Genomic DNA, 17055 nt, shown 5'->3' on the forward strand with positions numbered 1-17055 from the left:
TGTTGATGTTAACTTACCATAAATTAAATTATGTGTGTGTGTATATATATACATATATATGCATTTGAAAAATTAGGCATAACATCAAATTCATTTATTTCAAGCTTCTTATTTTATACATTAAAATATTTTATATATGTATATAATTTTCTTCTGCCTGAAAAAATACTTAGTTTCTCTCTTTGATTGAAATGATTCCTGTATCTCATCCTGGTTAATTTTTAATTTTCCTAACGATTACCTCCCAAAATATCATTCTATATTCTAACTTCTAGTATCAATTAATGGAGTTCACAATTTATCTAAATATATTTATCTATAATATAACATTTGTGTGTTTCAATTCTTCTTCTTCTCATTGAGATTCATTAATTTATTGCATTTTCATCTTATCTTTGTTTTACAGAATTATTTTTTATGATGAGATCACAATTTATTTAGCAATTCTACTGTTGACTAGTATTTATTTTGTCTCCAATTTGGAGCTACTATAAAAATTGATGCAATGATCAACACTGTGTTTATCTTGAAATACACATAGGCAACCTGTGGAATCTATTTTAGAGTTAGAATATCTAGCCCATAAGGAATGCTCATAGTCAGTTTGCCAAGAAGTATTTCAGTTTACATCCCTCCAGCCATGAATAACTTTCACTGATTCTTTGTCTTTCACAACAACACAATATTATGTGTCTTTAAATTTTGCTAATTTTTATGGACGCCTGTAGTTCAACTTATGGATTAATTTTTATTATTCTGAGGACTAATACAAGTAATCCCTTTTACATATTTGTCCAGTTATTTATGCCTCCAATTTTATGAAGTGCCTGTTCAAATATTTTCCCAATTTTATATTGGGTTCATTTTCTTTTATTGATTACATTCATTAATCACATGTATTGTATTTTATTGCATATATGTTGGGTTAAATATTTTTCTCCACTCTTCCTTTGCATTTTAATTCTTGGGTGGTATATTTTGAAACGCAGAAGTCATCATTTTTGATATAAACTCACTAAATTTTCCTTCTTAATTGTTACATTTTTGTCTTGGTTAGGAAATCTTTCTCTGTGAGAATATTTTATTGTGTTCCCTTCACCTTCAGAATGTGAATCCATGTGGAAATGAACTGTGTATGGTTTGAGCTAGGGGTCCGTATTCAGTTTTGTCCATTTGAATATTTAATTGATCCAGCATTGTCCTGATCACCTTGTAAATTTCACTGTAGAAAAACACTCTAATAATGTATGAGCATTTGTGTATATGAGATTTAGAAAGATCAGCACAGCATAGGAGGTCAAATAAGATGACTTCAAAGTATAGATTCATAAATAAAACACATGGATAAGTATGAAGAGACAGAAAATATTAGATGAAGAGGCAGAAAATATTGCCAGGTTACCATTCAGTCTTTTGCCTCCAAGTTTTTTCATGAAGCCCAAGATCCCTACTTTGTTCCTTTGATTTTAACTTTGTTTAGACAACTCTGTCATCTATTATTTCACTTTGTGACATTCAGAAATAATGAAAAACCAGAGAATATATTCTATTCCATACATCATGGGTAATGATTTTCCAAAAACGATTAAACAAAGAACCAATACACGTGGTTTTAAAGTTTTCACCATATTTAATAGAAACACTATAAATGAGGTTTGATGACATTAGAATGCAACTAAAGACATTGAATATAACTTATTTGTCCTGTTTGATGAGGTGCAAAAAAGAGGGCTTTCTGTGACAAATGGGTTCCCACAGCATATAGACACACTTCTGACTTGTCTCTGATCAGAAGTGACTACAGCAAAAGACAGGCCTGAGAGGAGGTGAGAAGGAGCAATTAGGGATGGTGTATATCAGGGAACTTTGATCAACATCAACAAAGGTCATGGTTCTACCTTCACAATCCAGGAATAATCCTACCCGACTGGTAGGTCTTGGAACATATTGCACCACAAGTGGGGAGGTGGTAAAGAGACTGCTGTGAGCGTCCTCCTTAACACATCCAAGAAGAAAGAGTCCCTCCTCTCCATCTATCTTATCATTCTGTCTCTTCTCTTTCCAATAATTGTTACAGACACCAAAAGCCCAATTCCAAGAGTCCCCCACATGAACCTCCCAATAATATTTGCCAGATGTGAAAGTCTGAGCACCCCATACAAGAAAACATTCAGATTTTGCAGTGATGTGGGGATCATCCTGAGGGTCACATCCAACATTCATGCTTCTCAAATCTCCATACAGGAAGATATGACTATTGGCTCTTTCAGGCTGCAGAGTAAAATCAACTGCAAAAATAACAAAAAATATATAGATATATGTAAATAATAGAAATTAGATTTCTTGAGGGAAAATTTGTTCTACCAAGAAATTTGAAGTTACAAGGACAGGAGAATTTTGATTACAACATTTAATCAAGTATAAGGATGATTAATATTCTCTATAGGAAAAACAACATCCTAAAAACAGACATTGAAAATGTATTGAAAACTCAAAAATTGAGAGTTGAATATAAAACCAGCCTGTTTTAATCCAATTTCCAATGTAAAAGTGAAATGTTATATGCCCCGAATGCCCTTCAGCTATCAAGGTCATTATTAAAATATTTCTTGTTCTTAAATACTAGTGATATACTTTTGACAAGAATGGGAAGATTTTAGTTTATTCAAGCACTGCTCTAGATAACTGGATAAAAGTCCATATGTTCAAATTATAAGTGGTAACTTAAGGCAGATTTTTGCAAAATATTTCACCAGTCACTCTGTGGACTTCCCTGCTAGCTCTAGATTGAAACTGAATTTTAGATTTTACATGTAGGTCTTCATGTTGTAACTGAACTGAAATTATCATTTCTATTTTTACTTTCTATTTACAAAATAATTTCTTCTTTCTTTTTACATAGCAAGTCAAATTTTTACATTGTATCAATAATACACATTTATTGTAAGAAAATACAAATACTCCAACAAACTGCTGTGAACTCTATTCCCCAAAAAACTGTTTTTTAACAATGCAAGTGAAATACAGTAAAGAAATGTAAAATTTTTATGTAACTTTGGATTATTAAGCTTCCTTCTGAGCATTGTTCCATTTATTCAATTTTTTATTTCTTATGTCATTCCATTTACCCAAAATATAGCTCTATCCATGTGAGCCCAGAACATATTTGTTTTTCACTATGTTTTACTCTTCATGTTATAAATTGGACTATAAATATAAACACAGATAAAATAGGGTTGCATAGTCATATCGCTCACTTCCTTCTGAAATGAAATAACGATTTGATGAAGGGTAAAATATTACCCCCATGATTCTAACAAGAAGTGATACACTGTGGGAATTCTGCCAATGGGCTGACACTCACCTCTGAATCCATTGAGCCTGTCCAGCAGTCCAGTGATGGGCCCTGCACTGAGCTCTGGATTCGCAGGCTCGGGCACTTGCAGCAGCAGGGACTCATACCTGCAAGGAGAAAGATGCAGTTACCACATCTACAGCCAAAAGGTACATAAAAATCAACTACTTTTATTTAAAAGACATTTCATGAGACTCCCTTTAACCCACACATTTGCTAATTCCAAAATTATCATTTTCTGTTTCAGATTCATTCTTATTCACAGTTCCTGATTTTCAAGCATGATAGAAAAATCTGTCTGAGTGAGAATTCATTTGGGTCTTTCTTCTTATTGCTCCAAATTAGTAAGGATCATTAATCCTAAGACCAAGAGAATATTCAAAAATAAAATTCTGGGTTCCAGACTTCACCAGAATTTCCTGATATCACCATCTGGAAAGGTGGGTTTATTTTTAAGACTGCTGCATCTGTTGCTTCCTTCTCAAGGCCAGGGTGTTGAAATATGCTCCAGGCAGGGAGATCTGCCTTTTATATCTGAGGTTCTCTGGAGGCCTACACAGTTCAAACATTCCAAATAGTTCGTCTCATCTGTTTTTCAGAATTATATATTTAAATATAAACTAGAAATCATCAACACTTTTCACTGCTAAAATACTTTCCTTTTTCTCCCTGGCTTCCCCTGGTTGACTTTGTAGCCGTGTAGTAAATGTAACATTTTCTCTTTCAAATATGCAGGTTTTTGAGCAATAAAAAGGAAATTAGGAATAGAGATGCTCACATTCTTACTCTTCTTTCACCGATTTTTTGTTTTCTTTCTTTTTTATTTTTATTTTTATATTTTGTCTGTTTTTTGGTTTTGCAGGACTTTCATTGAACTGCCTAATAAAATCACTGAATATAGCAACAAAATAGAAGACAACATGGGGTGGGGGATGGAGAAAGTACAACCAGCACAAGGTAACATCAATATCTGAATCAATTATGCCTTCAGTGTCAAAGTTCCTGCTTGGTATTTGTGGAAACTGATAGAGCAGCTCCTAAAATCTTGGTATGCACTCACCTGTGTAATATGTCTTCAAAAGCCTGTAAGATAAAAAAGAAAAAGAAAGGCTTAGTGCTTTCTACATGATGCAATTTCCACTAAGTTCACTGTGAGATTTGGAGGCAGTTTCTGAAGATATTATTTTCCTACAATTTTCCCTCCTGGAAAGCATTTTTTGTTTCTTTTCTCATGAAAATCCCAGTCTGTCATATGTCATGAATTAATGTTCTGATAAAGTCTCAGTCTTGAAGACATTCTCTTTCCAAGTGAAGGAAGAGGAGGCCCCCAGAGTCTGTGCTCTGCTGTAACCATAAAGAAGTTACTCAGTCATCTTCCCTAAGCCCTGTTACCAAAATGAGTGGATCTCAAAATAATATTAATGTGATCCTAGATTCGCCAACTTCTCCATCATGCCGTGTCTCCAAATTAACCTAAGTGCAAATGAATCACTTCTCATTTTATCCACTTTCAAAAATCCTAAATATATCATTGACTTTTGATGGGAAATATTTCTTGGGGCTGCTACCTTGGTCATTCCACAAAGTTTTGTTGCTGGTGGATAAAGTAGGAGGGACCTTCGGTTGGTAGAATCCATAGGAGAGGCTATAACCTCCCAACTGAGTAGCATTAGTTATAGAAACGTGTTTTTAGAAGCAAATCATGGAAGTAAAGTGGGGTTGGATTTCAGGAGAGAGGAAAAACACCCATGTATGTGAAAGTTCTACATCCTGATACCCCATGGTCAGCCCGTACCTGGAGTAGCTCCACATCTGCTTTATGGCACATTTGCTTCAGATCCTCATACATTCCTCTTAAAAGCTCCCTCGAATGTTCTATTCTGGCTTTGCTTTCATTGAGTTGCTGAAAAATGTCCTCGCCCTCCTTTTGCAGCCTCTCCAAGTGATGTTGCTCTTCTTCATGGAGAAATGCAGGCATCCTCTGATATTCAGCTCTGATTGCTTCTCTCCTTAAACTCACATAATCCTGCAGTGACAAGAGTCAAAATAGAAATGTTGTATCCATCTTCTCTTGAAGTTCACTGATTCCTCTTAGCATTCTGAACATCCAATATTTTAACCCTCAGTCTTGTCAATTCTCAGATTCCACAACATTTTATTCCTCTCCTTTTTTCTGCATTAATATCAACATAGGTGTTTCTGCCCAGTTATGTTTACTTGATTAATGATAAAATGTTTTCTAAGATAGTCATATAAAAATGGATTTCTCTCTTCCAACACACATTTATAGAAAGAAAACACAGTTCTTGCTTAAGAATTAAACTATCGAGCAATATTGGCTAGATAGGAAACCATTCTTTCTATTTTGGAGAATTGGGGCAATTTATGTAAACCCATTATATGAGAAATTATGCAATGACCACAGACTAGCATTGTCAACTCAATGCATTTCACCCAGCACCACATAGTCTAATTAGGTTTCGTTTATTCTCATCCAAACTCACCCTAATCTGCAACATGGATTTCTTTGTGGTTCCTCAACCCCCCAAATAAATGCAAATGAAATATTACTGCACATGCTGTTTCCTATATCTAGAATTATTTTCATATATATACATATTTCTCATATATGTACTCATATATATATTTCTCATATATAGCTATATATGGATATATGAGGAATATCTATGTGTATCTGTGTGTGTATATATATTCCTCACATATATCCACATATATATATATATATATACCCACAGCCAGATACACATATATATTCCTACATTTATGAGGAAGGGGAAGGCAAACAGGAGGATATATGTATTTCTTATTGATCGATATTTTGTTTCAGTGTGAATTTTTCAATGAGCCTTTTTTCTGACCACACTAATTAAAACCCAAACCCTCATCCCCAGTCCCTGACCTCTGTGCTCCTTTTCTACTTTCCTGCTTGATTGTTCTCCAAATACACTACTACCCTCTCACACATCATGTACTTCACATATCTGCATGGTGACCATTTGCTTCTTTCATTTCAATTGCAAGATTTGTATGTTTTCTTTCTTCTTAAAAACCACTTAATTTTCTAGGTTGATATTTGACATACACTAGGCATTCATAAAATATTTTTCAATGAATTTATATTAGAATGAATTAATGAATTAATATTAGATATCATACCCTCAAGATAAACAGCCACAAAGACAAAATCATTTCTAGAATTCTTCTCAAGTCCCTAAAGTTCTCCTTATGTTATATACTAGTTCCCATATTTCTCGCATATTTGTGTCTTCATCAAGACACGAGTCTACATTTCTTACCACTTTTTCCATTACTTGTTATGACTTATTCAATATTAATTAGTTCTGATACTTAATTTCATGCTTCCTCTAAATTAGCACTCTTGCTCCTTCTGCCTGATATTTAACTCACATTTCAAATATATTTGCCCACCTGGATTCAAATTCATGCTGACTCAGCCTTAGAAAGTTCACCTGAAATTTCCATGTCTGCCAAATAACGCTTGTGCCCAGAAGTTATCCAGGCAGCCCAATGGGAACACTGTGAAATGGCCCAGTTTCTTGTATTTGCTGGTGTATTGCTATAGGTTTGTATGGAGACAGAGGAGCATGCTTGGGTAACATCTGTGGTCTGGTTAGAAATCCTACCAAAGAGTCACATTATCTTATATAAAAAATTAGGGTATTTTTTCTCAAGTGTTTTTTCCTTTTTTATTGAATTCCAGAAATATTATGGATTGAGATCAAGTTCCTATTTTAAGAGTCACCCATTTGTTCACCATAAGTTACTGGAGAAGGTAGAGTAACATGGTACTAACCTTCCAGCATCTGGTTCTGGTGGTTTCCATGTTCAGGTTTCTGTGATTTTCACAAGCTTTTTCCCATAAAGACTGCATTTTCTTCAGGAGCTTCTCCTGCAAAAGAGCCATGAATTGAAGCACAAGTGAAGACACTAAAGTATCATTCACTCTCTAATATACGAAGAACCCCAAATGAGAGACAAATTGGTCCATAGAAAATAGTTTGCTTTGTTTCTCCAAATATTTGTCAAATCTGAGAGGCGTGAAGCCAAAGAAGCTCATAACAGACGTGCTTAAAGGGACACAGAGATGGCATCATCCAATCTCCAAAGAAATAGACTTACAAGAATTTCCTGTGTCCTTTATAGAAATAGATCTTCAGAGGCATCACTTACCCGGTGTTCCTCAGCAGCCCACTCAATGGGACAGTGTTTGTGGTCTCGGTGCTCCTGAGAGTTGGAGCACAGCAAACAGAGCAGACTCTTGTCCACTTCACAGAACATCTTCTTTATCTCTCTGTGAGTCCCACATATCTGCTCCTCAGAGGTAAGGAATTGCCTGAGACTGGCTTTTCTGGCAATGGAAGCCATATTCTTCAAGCGAATATTAGTTTTCAGGTTTCTCTGCCGTGTTGTCTTCTTGCATTTAGAACACTGAGCAAGAACCGTGATGTCTTGCCAATTGAGGTAGAAACAGGGCCTGCAAAAGCTGTGCCCACAATCTATGGTGACTGGGTCTATGAAGTAGTTCATGCAGATGGGGCAGGTGAGTTCCCGCTGGAAGACTTGCAAGATTCCAGAATTCATGTTTCTGAGGAAGAAAGAGCAGCATGTCATTTTGGGGTCTGGGTTGGTGAAAATCTCTGAACATGTGGTGATATGTGATAGCTATATTTTCTTCTCAACAGTGCTCATTAAAGCAGAACAAACTATTTCCTCTGTAATAAAACTGAAAAATTTATACACAAAGAGAGTCTTCAAGCTTTATAGCAGACACCACTGACTAGATGACTCACAACCTCTTCTGCTCCTAGTTCCTGACCATAACATGATGCAAATCTGTTCAATAACCTATTCCCTGGGATTGATATGAAACTTGGGTTTAGTCTTAAGCGGTCTAGATTAAATCATGTTTGTCCCTATTCCTCTTTCAAGTAACTACTGAATGACTATGGGAGAGGAGTAGAAAACCTACACTGGATAAGAAAACACGAGAAGATGGTCAGAGGGCTCTATGGCATATTTTCAGAAAGAGGGACCCAGAAGCCTGGCTCTTTAAAACAAAAGCAACCCCAAAACAAACCAACAAACCAGATAAACAAAAAGACAACAACTAAAGTAGTCTATGTTCACTAGGACAGAAAATAAATAATGAAAGATATTGGATTTATTTTTCTTGTGGCTTAAATTAACTTCTTCCTTGGGCTACTCAAACTGTGAACTCACATATTGTCAGTTTTTTTAAAACTGAAATATGTATAATTATATTACTATGGCATTATTATTAATTTTAGGTGTTGACTTGACTGGATTAAGTAATATATGGAGAATTGGTGAAGCATTATTTCTGGGGGAGTCTGTGAAGGTGTTTCCAGGGAGACATGTGAGTTGGTGATCTGAGTGGGGAACAGCAGCCCTCAATGTGGGTGGACACCATCCAATCAGCTGGGAGCTCAGACCGAAAAAAAGGGCAGAGAGAAGGCCATTTGCTTTCTCCCTCTCCTAAAGCTGATTCTAACTCAGCCAGGATACTGGTATCTCCAGGACACCAGCTTAATGACAGCCTATGTTCAACTTCTCAGACTCCATAATCAAGGGAACAAATTCTTGTAATAGACTTCCTGCCCTGTGCAGTTATGTGTTGAGTGAGGACAGATATATGGTCTGAGGAATGCATTAGGCAGTTTTTTAATTGTTCGAACATTGTAGATTATACGTGCACAAACCTAGATGGTATAGCCTACATATAGTATAGCCTGTTGTTCCTAGGCTACAAACATGGGCAGCATGTCATGTATGGTATACGAGAGGGAATTTTAACACAATGGTAAGTATTTTTTTTTTTTGTGTATATATATATATATAAAAGTATCTTTTAATTATTTTGTATACATATGTATATATACACACACAATTTATATGTATTTATAGTTATAGTTATGTATACATCCCATGGTTCTGTCTCTCTGGAGAACCCTGGCTCATACAAACTATAATCTTTGCTTTGGCAGTTTGAAGTCATTTACCTTACTCTCTCTTACGGAGCAGTGTTAAATTTAAGTGCCAAAAGTGAAAATTTAAGAATTGCAAATATTTAGGCTGGGCGCGGTGGCTCATGCCTGTAATGCCAGCACTTTGGGAGGCTGAGGAGGGTGGATCATCTGAGGTCAGGAGTTCGAGACCAGTCTGACTAACATGCTGAAACCCCGTCTCTACTAAAAACACAAAATTTAGCCCAGTATAGTGGTGGGCGCCTGTAATCCCCACTACTCGGGAGGCTGAGACAGTAGAATCGCTTGAACTCAGGTGGTGGAGGTTGTGGTGAGCCAAGTTCGTGCCTTTGCACTCCAGCCTGGGCGACAGAGCAAGACTCCATCTCCAAAAAAAAAAAAAAAAAAAAAAAAAGCAAATATTTTTCAGAAGTCATCTGAGCCATTTCCAGGAAGTTTTCATAGTTTCATCTGACATAAGCCTCAATCAAAATGACAACTAGTATCATGTATCAAATTATGCCTTACACATTTATCCACTCAACAACTGTATTTTGATTTCTAAGCTAGGATATTTTGGAGAGCCTTCTTGTTTCCTTTAGTATCACCAGTTTCATCTCATCGTTGCTTTAGTAATTTAAAATCATGTCTAAAAGCTTAAGGTTATGAAAGCACAACATTTATAATATTCAATAATTCTCTCTTTTTACTTAATTCAATGTACCAATATTAGTACATGCAGTACACACACATATATGTTTTAATGTGAATTCCATGTATTTATTATATATACAAATCTATTGTAGCAAACACTAGACATCTAAAATTTTACAAAAATGTACTGAACACTTCTGGAATATACAAAATAACAACAATTAATACCTCATGTCATAAAATGAATAGTAATATTAGGAGTTACAAATAATATCATTAAGTAGATTTAAGACAGGTAGATATTTTAATCACTGTAATTTACTATTTCGTAATAAGTTGCACTCACCCCAGGGCTCTAAGAATGCTTCCTGCAGTGATTTTTCCAAAAAAAAGTTATTTTAAGTACTCCCAAGATCAGGAGCTCATTCCCTGCAGAGCTGACTTTCTGAGGCCACCTGAATGCAGGTAACTCTAAGTGCTGTCCTCCTCTGGAGCAAAATGAGCTTCTCTCTTCTACATCCTTTTATATGAATCTTTGGAGACCACACCCACCTCTTTAGTGGTATTTAGCATATTAAGAAAGGTGGAGACATAGTTGATTAGGTTTATGCAATATTTAGTACACACCTTTTCATCACTGATTAAATTAGCATCACAGTATCATTGTAAAAACCACTGCTTGAATGGGGTATACCTATCATCAATCTTATCAGGGTAAACATATGCTAGAAATTAACTAAGATTGATTAATACTGTTTCCTGAGTTTCTTCGAAGGCACAGGCTTTCCTCTAAGGGCACATTAATTCATTTGTTTATTTATTCTAGAGAAAGGTTTTCCTGGTGTGCAGTGGTACAATCTTAGCTCACTGCAGCCTTGAATTCCAGGGCTCAAGTAATCCTCTCACTTTAGCTTTCAAATAAGGACTAGAGTTTTATGCCATTGCACATAGCTAATTTTTTATTGATTTATTTTTCTTAAAGACAGGATATGGCTATGTTGCCCAGTCTAGTCTCTAATTCCTGCCTTCAAATTATCCTCTGACTTCAGCCTCCCAAAATGATGGTAATACAGGGTGAGCCACATCACCCAGTCATAAAGCCTCCTTTATCTACATGGTATTCTCAGAGTAGGCCAAAGGGAACTAAAATTTCCATTTTTGTTTTTTAGCACTCTATGAGTATTCATTAATTAATCAAATAATCCCACATAATAATTTAGCATCTTATCAAATTTTCAAAAGTTTTGCCAATCTCATGGGTAAAACACGAGTTATTCTTTTAACTACTTTCCTCCACATAGTGCATAATATCCTAGAATGGCTCGAAAAGTACCATGAGTATTGATTTTCGGATTATAAATATCTATTAGGATGTAGGCAAATTCATGAATGCAGAATCCAGATGATGGGGAAGGACTATGTAGGCTTTTTTCTATTCCAAAGTTTGTTTTGTGAGATGAAACTCCAAAAGAAGGAAAAGATTCCAGAAGAGGACACCCAAATATCTTCTCACAGAGGAATTATTTGCTAGTACCTCACAAGATTTATGGTCAAGACTGACGGAACTGTGAAAACATATCTATCAGCCATATATCAGTCAAGTTTCAAAGACAAAAGCAGAACCCTTAAGATATATGTACACTTAGGGAGATTCATATGTGGATTTAGTACATGGAATTAGTTTACTCAATTGGGGGGCTGATGAAGGAAGTATAAGGTCTCTGGTACAGTCAATCAGGAAAAAACAATCTGCTGTTTGGATCCCAATGGTCCTGGAATAAAGCTTTCAGTAGGGATCAACTGGAACAATAGAGATCCTTCACACTTTAGTCTTGTCCAAGGAATGTCTAAGTCTTCCTTCAGAGGACTTTCACTGGTAAAGTCAGACTTACTGGGGTAGACTTCCTAGTCCTAGAATTAGAACATTTATTTACATCTGAAAACTGCTTTCCCAGCAGGGCCTAGGTTAATATTTCATTGAATAAGAAGGAGGTGTGTGTATGCTACAAAATGGTTGCTGCTGTCATTTCCCTCCTTGTAGTTAAAGCTCGCCCACTTGCCACATTGAACAAATCATTACGAGGTTATATGGCATAAATTTAAGAAAGAGAAAACTAGGATTCCTTGTTCCTAAGTTTACTGTGCAAGACCACCAACAGAATGAAGCCCCTGGATATACATTCTGTAACTCAATAGATTGAGGTAATCCAAGTGTCCACACAGAGGTGAGATCGGCCCCGGGTGCATGGAGGGTACTGGGGGCTCAGCCCTGCACTCAAGAGTGGGAAGCCTTTGAGACCTTAGTTCATGGACTGGACCCTGCAGATATTCTCTGCTGAGATTCAGGGGCTCCCTGGTGGGGCTCTGGTATTCCATCACAAGGTCTGATGACTATGTGTATCAGAAAGTGTTGGGGCAAGGAGAGAAAGGAAAAAGGGTAGCTTCTAGTTTAACTTCAACAACTTTTTGCACCACATAATTTACTCATCCCAACAGTCAACTTTAGGCAGATGAAGTCTAGAGCCTTGGAAATCAGGAGCTCTCAATCTAGACCTACTTCTGTCTACTGTGGCCTTATTAATGAAACAACTTATTTTCCTACATGAGTCTCAAACCATGAAACAAATATGAGAATGTAAGACCCTTTAGAGTTGACATTTTGTAGGTTCTAAAAGTCCAAGCTAGAAGCGGGATTAGAGATGGGTGTGGGCATTAGAGATGTGTGTATGGGCAAGAACAATATATGATGTGGACAAAGAGCACTCTAACCAATTTTGAACACTTCCTCATTTCCCACTGCATCTCCTTTCAATACAAAAGGCTCTTTTTTGGACCTGAGAGTCTGTTTCCATTCTAGCATCTGAAACCTTCCTCTACAACAAAGATTTCTATTGATTTACCATTCTATTTTTGAGAACTGTAAGAAACTCTCTCCCTCATCTGGGTTTCATAATTCATTATAAAATTTTCATACAGGAGTTGGGGATCTATTTCTGCTTTCTCAATATGCATAGAAAACTGAATTTATTTTATTTTGGAAATGTTAATTTTTTAATGAAAATTCAATTACAGCAAATTATTCAAAATTCAACAGTTATAATTCCATTGAAATTGTAATTGCTACTTTATTTTATTTTCTCACATGGAGAAACCTGTGCACAATTTTATCCATGCTAATAAAAATGCATTAATTTAATAATAAATTATATTTTGCTTTGTGGCCTCTGAATGTCCAAGACTATATTTAAACCTCTTAAATTTCTTTCTTTGAAAACCCCATTTATTAGATATTCTTCTGGAAACCCCAGTCATTTGCTCTTCAAACCCCTTATTTATTTCTGTTAAGATAATAAATATATTAGAACAATGTACTCCATGGGCTATGATGTACCACATACTTTGCTATCTCCCTACCCACACCTTCCATAATCCCAACAGAAAATGTCGAATATGTATCCCATTGTCCCAACTTCATACTTAAGCACATAAAGGATAAGCAATCTCTTTTCTATCCTGTTTCCTGTATGGGAGGGAGTCAGGAATCAGTCCCATGTCACCAGCTCCATAAATCCTCAAATATTTCAATGTATTGCCTTATCTAGAACCACAGAAACATGTGGGATTCCTTTTGTGTTTGTCTATCTGATTTTCAGCCTACATTTTGAGGTTTATTTATCTCATGAATAAAGCATTCAGTTGTTGAACATTTTAACATGAGAGAAGCCTGTAAAAATCAGAATCAAATAACACAACAATTCAACATGTCTTCCTTTATGCTACCATAGCTTTTATGTCACAAGTGTTATGCCTTTAAATGTAAGAATGTATTAAATTTATTATTATAAAATAAATCAGAATCAAATAGATTATATTCCTTAAGGAAATAATGAAGGCAGCAATTGCAAACAGTACCATAGATGTTCGATTTGAAAGACTTTTTTTTCTTTTCTTATTTATTTTCTTAGAGACATGGTCTGGCTGTGTCACCCAGGCTATAGTGCAGTGGGTGGTTCCTAGCTCACAACAGCCTCAACTTCCTGGGGTCAAGCCATCCTCCATCTCTGCCTCCTGAGTAGAAAGAACAACTGGCAGGAACTACCATTCTATTTTTTTGTTTTTGTTTTTGTTTTTGTTTATTTTTATTTATTTCTATTTTTTGCAGAGACATGGCCTTCCTATGCCACCCAGGCTGGTCTCCAACTCCTAGATTCAAAACATCTTCCTGCCTTTACCTCCCAAAGCAGTGGGATTACAGCTGTAATCCAACATTTCCGGCCTCAAAATATTTTCATAGCAGATTTAACAGAACATTTTCTTCTATGCTAATGTCTAAATTCAGTAGGCAGAAGATTAATATCCTTTACTCTTCCCATATCTGACTTAGTACCCCTTTCTTACACAGCCTACTGCTAAATTTGAATGCTTGTTTTCAATTTAACAGTTATGTTTCATAGCACAGAATAGTGAAATGAGTAATGTGAAGTAGAGTTCCCATCTTATTTCCTAGCCCCTGCCGATCTAACCGTAGATATTCTAAAATGGCTCAAGATCTTACCTGTTTCCCTCCATTGGATTCCAGGTAATGAACTAATGAGTGTTGGGTTTAAAAAGTTTAAGGAATAGAGCAGAAAGTAAAACTAGCGCCTCTTATGGTTCTACCTACTCTAGAACCACTATTTTCACAGGAACTCTTATCGCAATGCTAGGCTCACGCTGATTTCTCATCTGAACATGCTTGGAAATAAATATGTTAGCTCTTTCCCCTGATTTTAATTAAAACAAAATAAATCCCCACTCTACAGAAGCAGCCACCAAATATTTCCTTACACAAGCAACCATACCTATAGTTCTCATAATAGGTGCTCTCTTCAATAACCTGTTCTGTGGGCAATGAACAATAATAAACATTATTAATCAGTTTTCTTCCTTAATAATGATAATCGCCCTAGTAATAAAACTGAAATGGCTCCTTTCACTTTTGAGTCCTAGAGGTAACTCAAGGAACCTCCCTAATGTCTGGTATACTTCTCCTCACATGACAAAAACTAGCACCTCTCTCAATTACGTTTCAAATTTCTCCATCGATAAACACGTATATCCACGTATCTATCACATTCCTATCCATTATAGTGGGTGAGTGGTTGAGGAGGACTTAAACACAACTACAAAAAATTCTAGCATACTCCTCAGTTACTCACATAGGTTGAATAATTCCACTGTCAATTTATAATCCAAACATTACTATTCCAAACTTGATTATTTACTTTAACAATTACCGCATTTCTAGCACTCAACATGAATATAAGCACCACAAACTTGTCACTATCTTATGCCTGAAATAAATTAACATGATTAACACCCATGAGCCCACTAATCCTAGTATCCCTAGGAGATTTACCTCCATTAACAGGTTTTCGACTTAAAGGACTAATTATTCAAGAATTTACAAAAGACAATAGTCTTATTGCCCAAACCATTATTGCTGTTATAACTCTACTCAACCTATACTTTTATATATGCCTAATTTATTCCATCTCAGTGACAATATTCCCCACATTGAATAACAAGAAAATAAAATGACAGTTCAAAAAAACAAAACCAATATTACTCCTCCCCCCACTTACCTTTTTCTCTGTCCTCCTCTTACCCATCTCTCCATTAATACTAAATATGATTTAGAAATTTAGGTTAAGTATGACCAAGAGCCTTCAAAACCCTTAGTAAGTAAATTACACTTAATTTCTGTAACAGATCTAAGTAAGGACTGCAAGACTCTATTTTGCATCAGTTGAATGCAAATCAACCACTTTAATAAGCCAAACCCTTACTAGATTGGTAGAATTCAAACCCATGAAAATGTAGTTACCAGCTAAACACCTTAATCAACTGGCTTCAATCTATTTCTCCCATCGGGGGGAAAAGGCGGGAGCAGTCCAGGCAGGATTGAAACTGCTCCTTTGAGTTTGCAATTCAACATGAGAAATCACCTCAGGGCTGGTAAAAAGAGGTCTTGACTTGTGTCTTTAGATTTACAGTCTAAGCTTACTCAGCCATTTTACAACCCCCCCCCCCAACACACACACACACACACACACACACACACACACACACACACATATGTTCGTCAATCGTTGTTTTCAACTAACCACAAGGATATGGGAACATGATATCTACTATTCGGTGCATGAGCAGCGATAGTGGGCACTGCCTTAAGCCTTCTAATTGGAACAGAATTAGGCCAACCAGGAACTCTGCTAGGAGATGATCCTTTATTGTTACCACCCACGCATTCATTATAATCTTCTTTACAGTTACACCAATTGTAATTGGAGGCTTTGGCAACTGACTAGTCCCTCCAATAATTAGTGCACCCGATATGGCACTTCACTGGAAAAATAATATAAGCTTCCGACTTCTCCCACCCTCCTTCTTACTCCTACTTGCATCCTCAACAGTAGAAGCCGGCGCTGGAAAAGCTGAGCAGTTTATCTCCCTTTAGCAGGAAGCCTGACACATGCAGGGGCCTCTGTGGATCTTACCATCTTCTCACTCCACTTGGCAGGTAGGTGTTTCTTCTATTTGAGGGGCCATGAACTTTATTACCACTATTCTTAACATAAAACCCCCAGCCATATCCCAGTACCAAACACCTCTCTTGGTCTGAAGAGTTCTCGTTACAGCAGTCCTTCTCCTCCTTTCTCTCCCAGTCCTAGCCGCCAGCATTACCATACTATTAAATGACCGTAACCTTATCACTACATGTTTGACCCCGCTGGCAGGGGTGGCCCTATCTTATATCTTACATGAACATTTATTCTGATTCTTTGGTCACCCTGAAGTCTATATCCTTATCCTTCCAGGCTTCGGGACAATCTCCCATATTGTAACGTATTATTCTGGAATAAAAGGAGCCCTTTGGGTATATGGGCATAGTATGAGCAATAATATCAGTTAGCTTCCTAGAGTTTATTGTATGGGCCCATCATATATTTACAGTAGGAATACACGTAGACGCATGAG

General features: G+C 36.4%; 1 protein-coding gene across 1 annotated transcript; it reads right to left on the reverse strand.

Annotated features, from left to right (window-relative positions):
• Positions 1-1610: 1610 nt before the first annotated feature.
• On the reverse strand, positions 1611-7978 carry LOC144334593 (tripartite motif-containing protein 51). Its single transcript, XM_077964907.1, has 6 exons — positions 7568-7978; positions 7191-7286; positions 5151-5381; positions 4416-4438; positions 3365-3462; positions 1611-2288 (listed from the first exon to the last, which is right to left on the reverse strand). The coding sequence occupies exons 1-6, from the start codon at positions 7976-7978 to the stop codon at positions 1789-1791; spliced, it is 1359 nt and encodes a 452-aa protein (XP_077821033.1). The 3' UTR covers positions 1611-1788.
• Between the last annotated feature and the right edge of the window lie 9077 nt (positions 7979-17055).

This window comes from Macaca mulatta, chromosome 14, assembly GCF_049350105.2.
Source record: "Macaca mulatta isolate MMU2019108-1 chromosome 14, T2T-MMU8v2.0, whole genome shotgun sequence".
NCBI lineage: Eukaryota > Metazoa > Chordata > Mammalia > Primates > Cercopithecidae > Macaca > Macaca mulatta.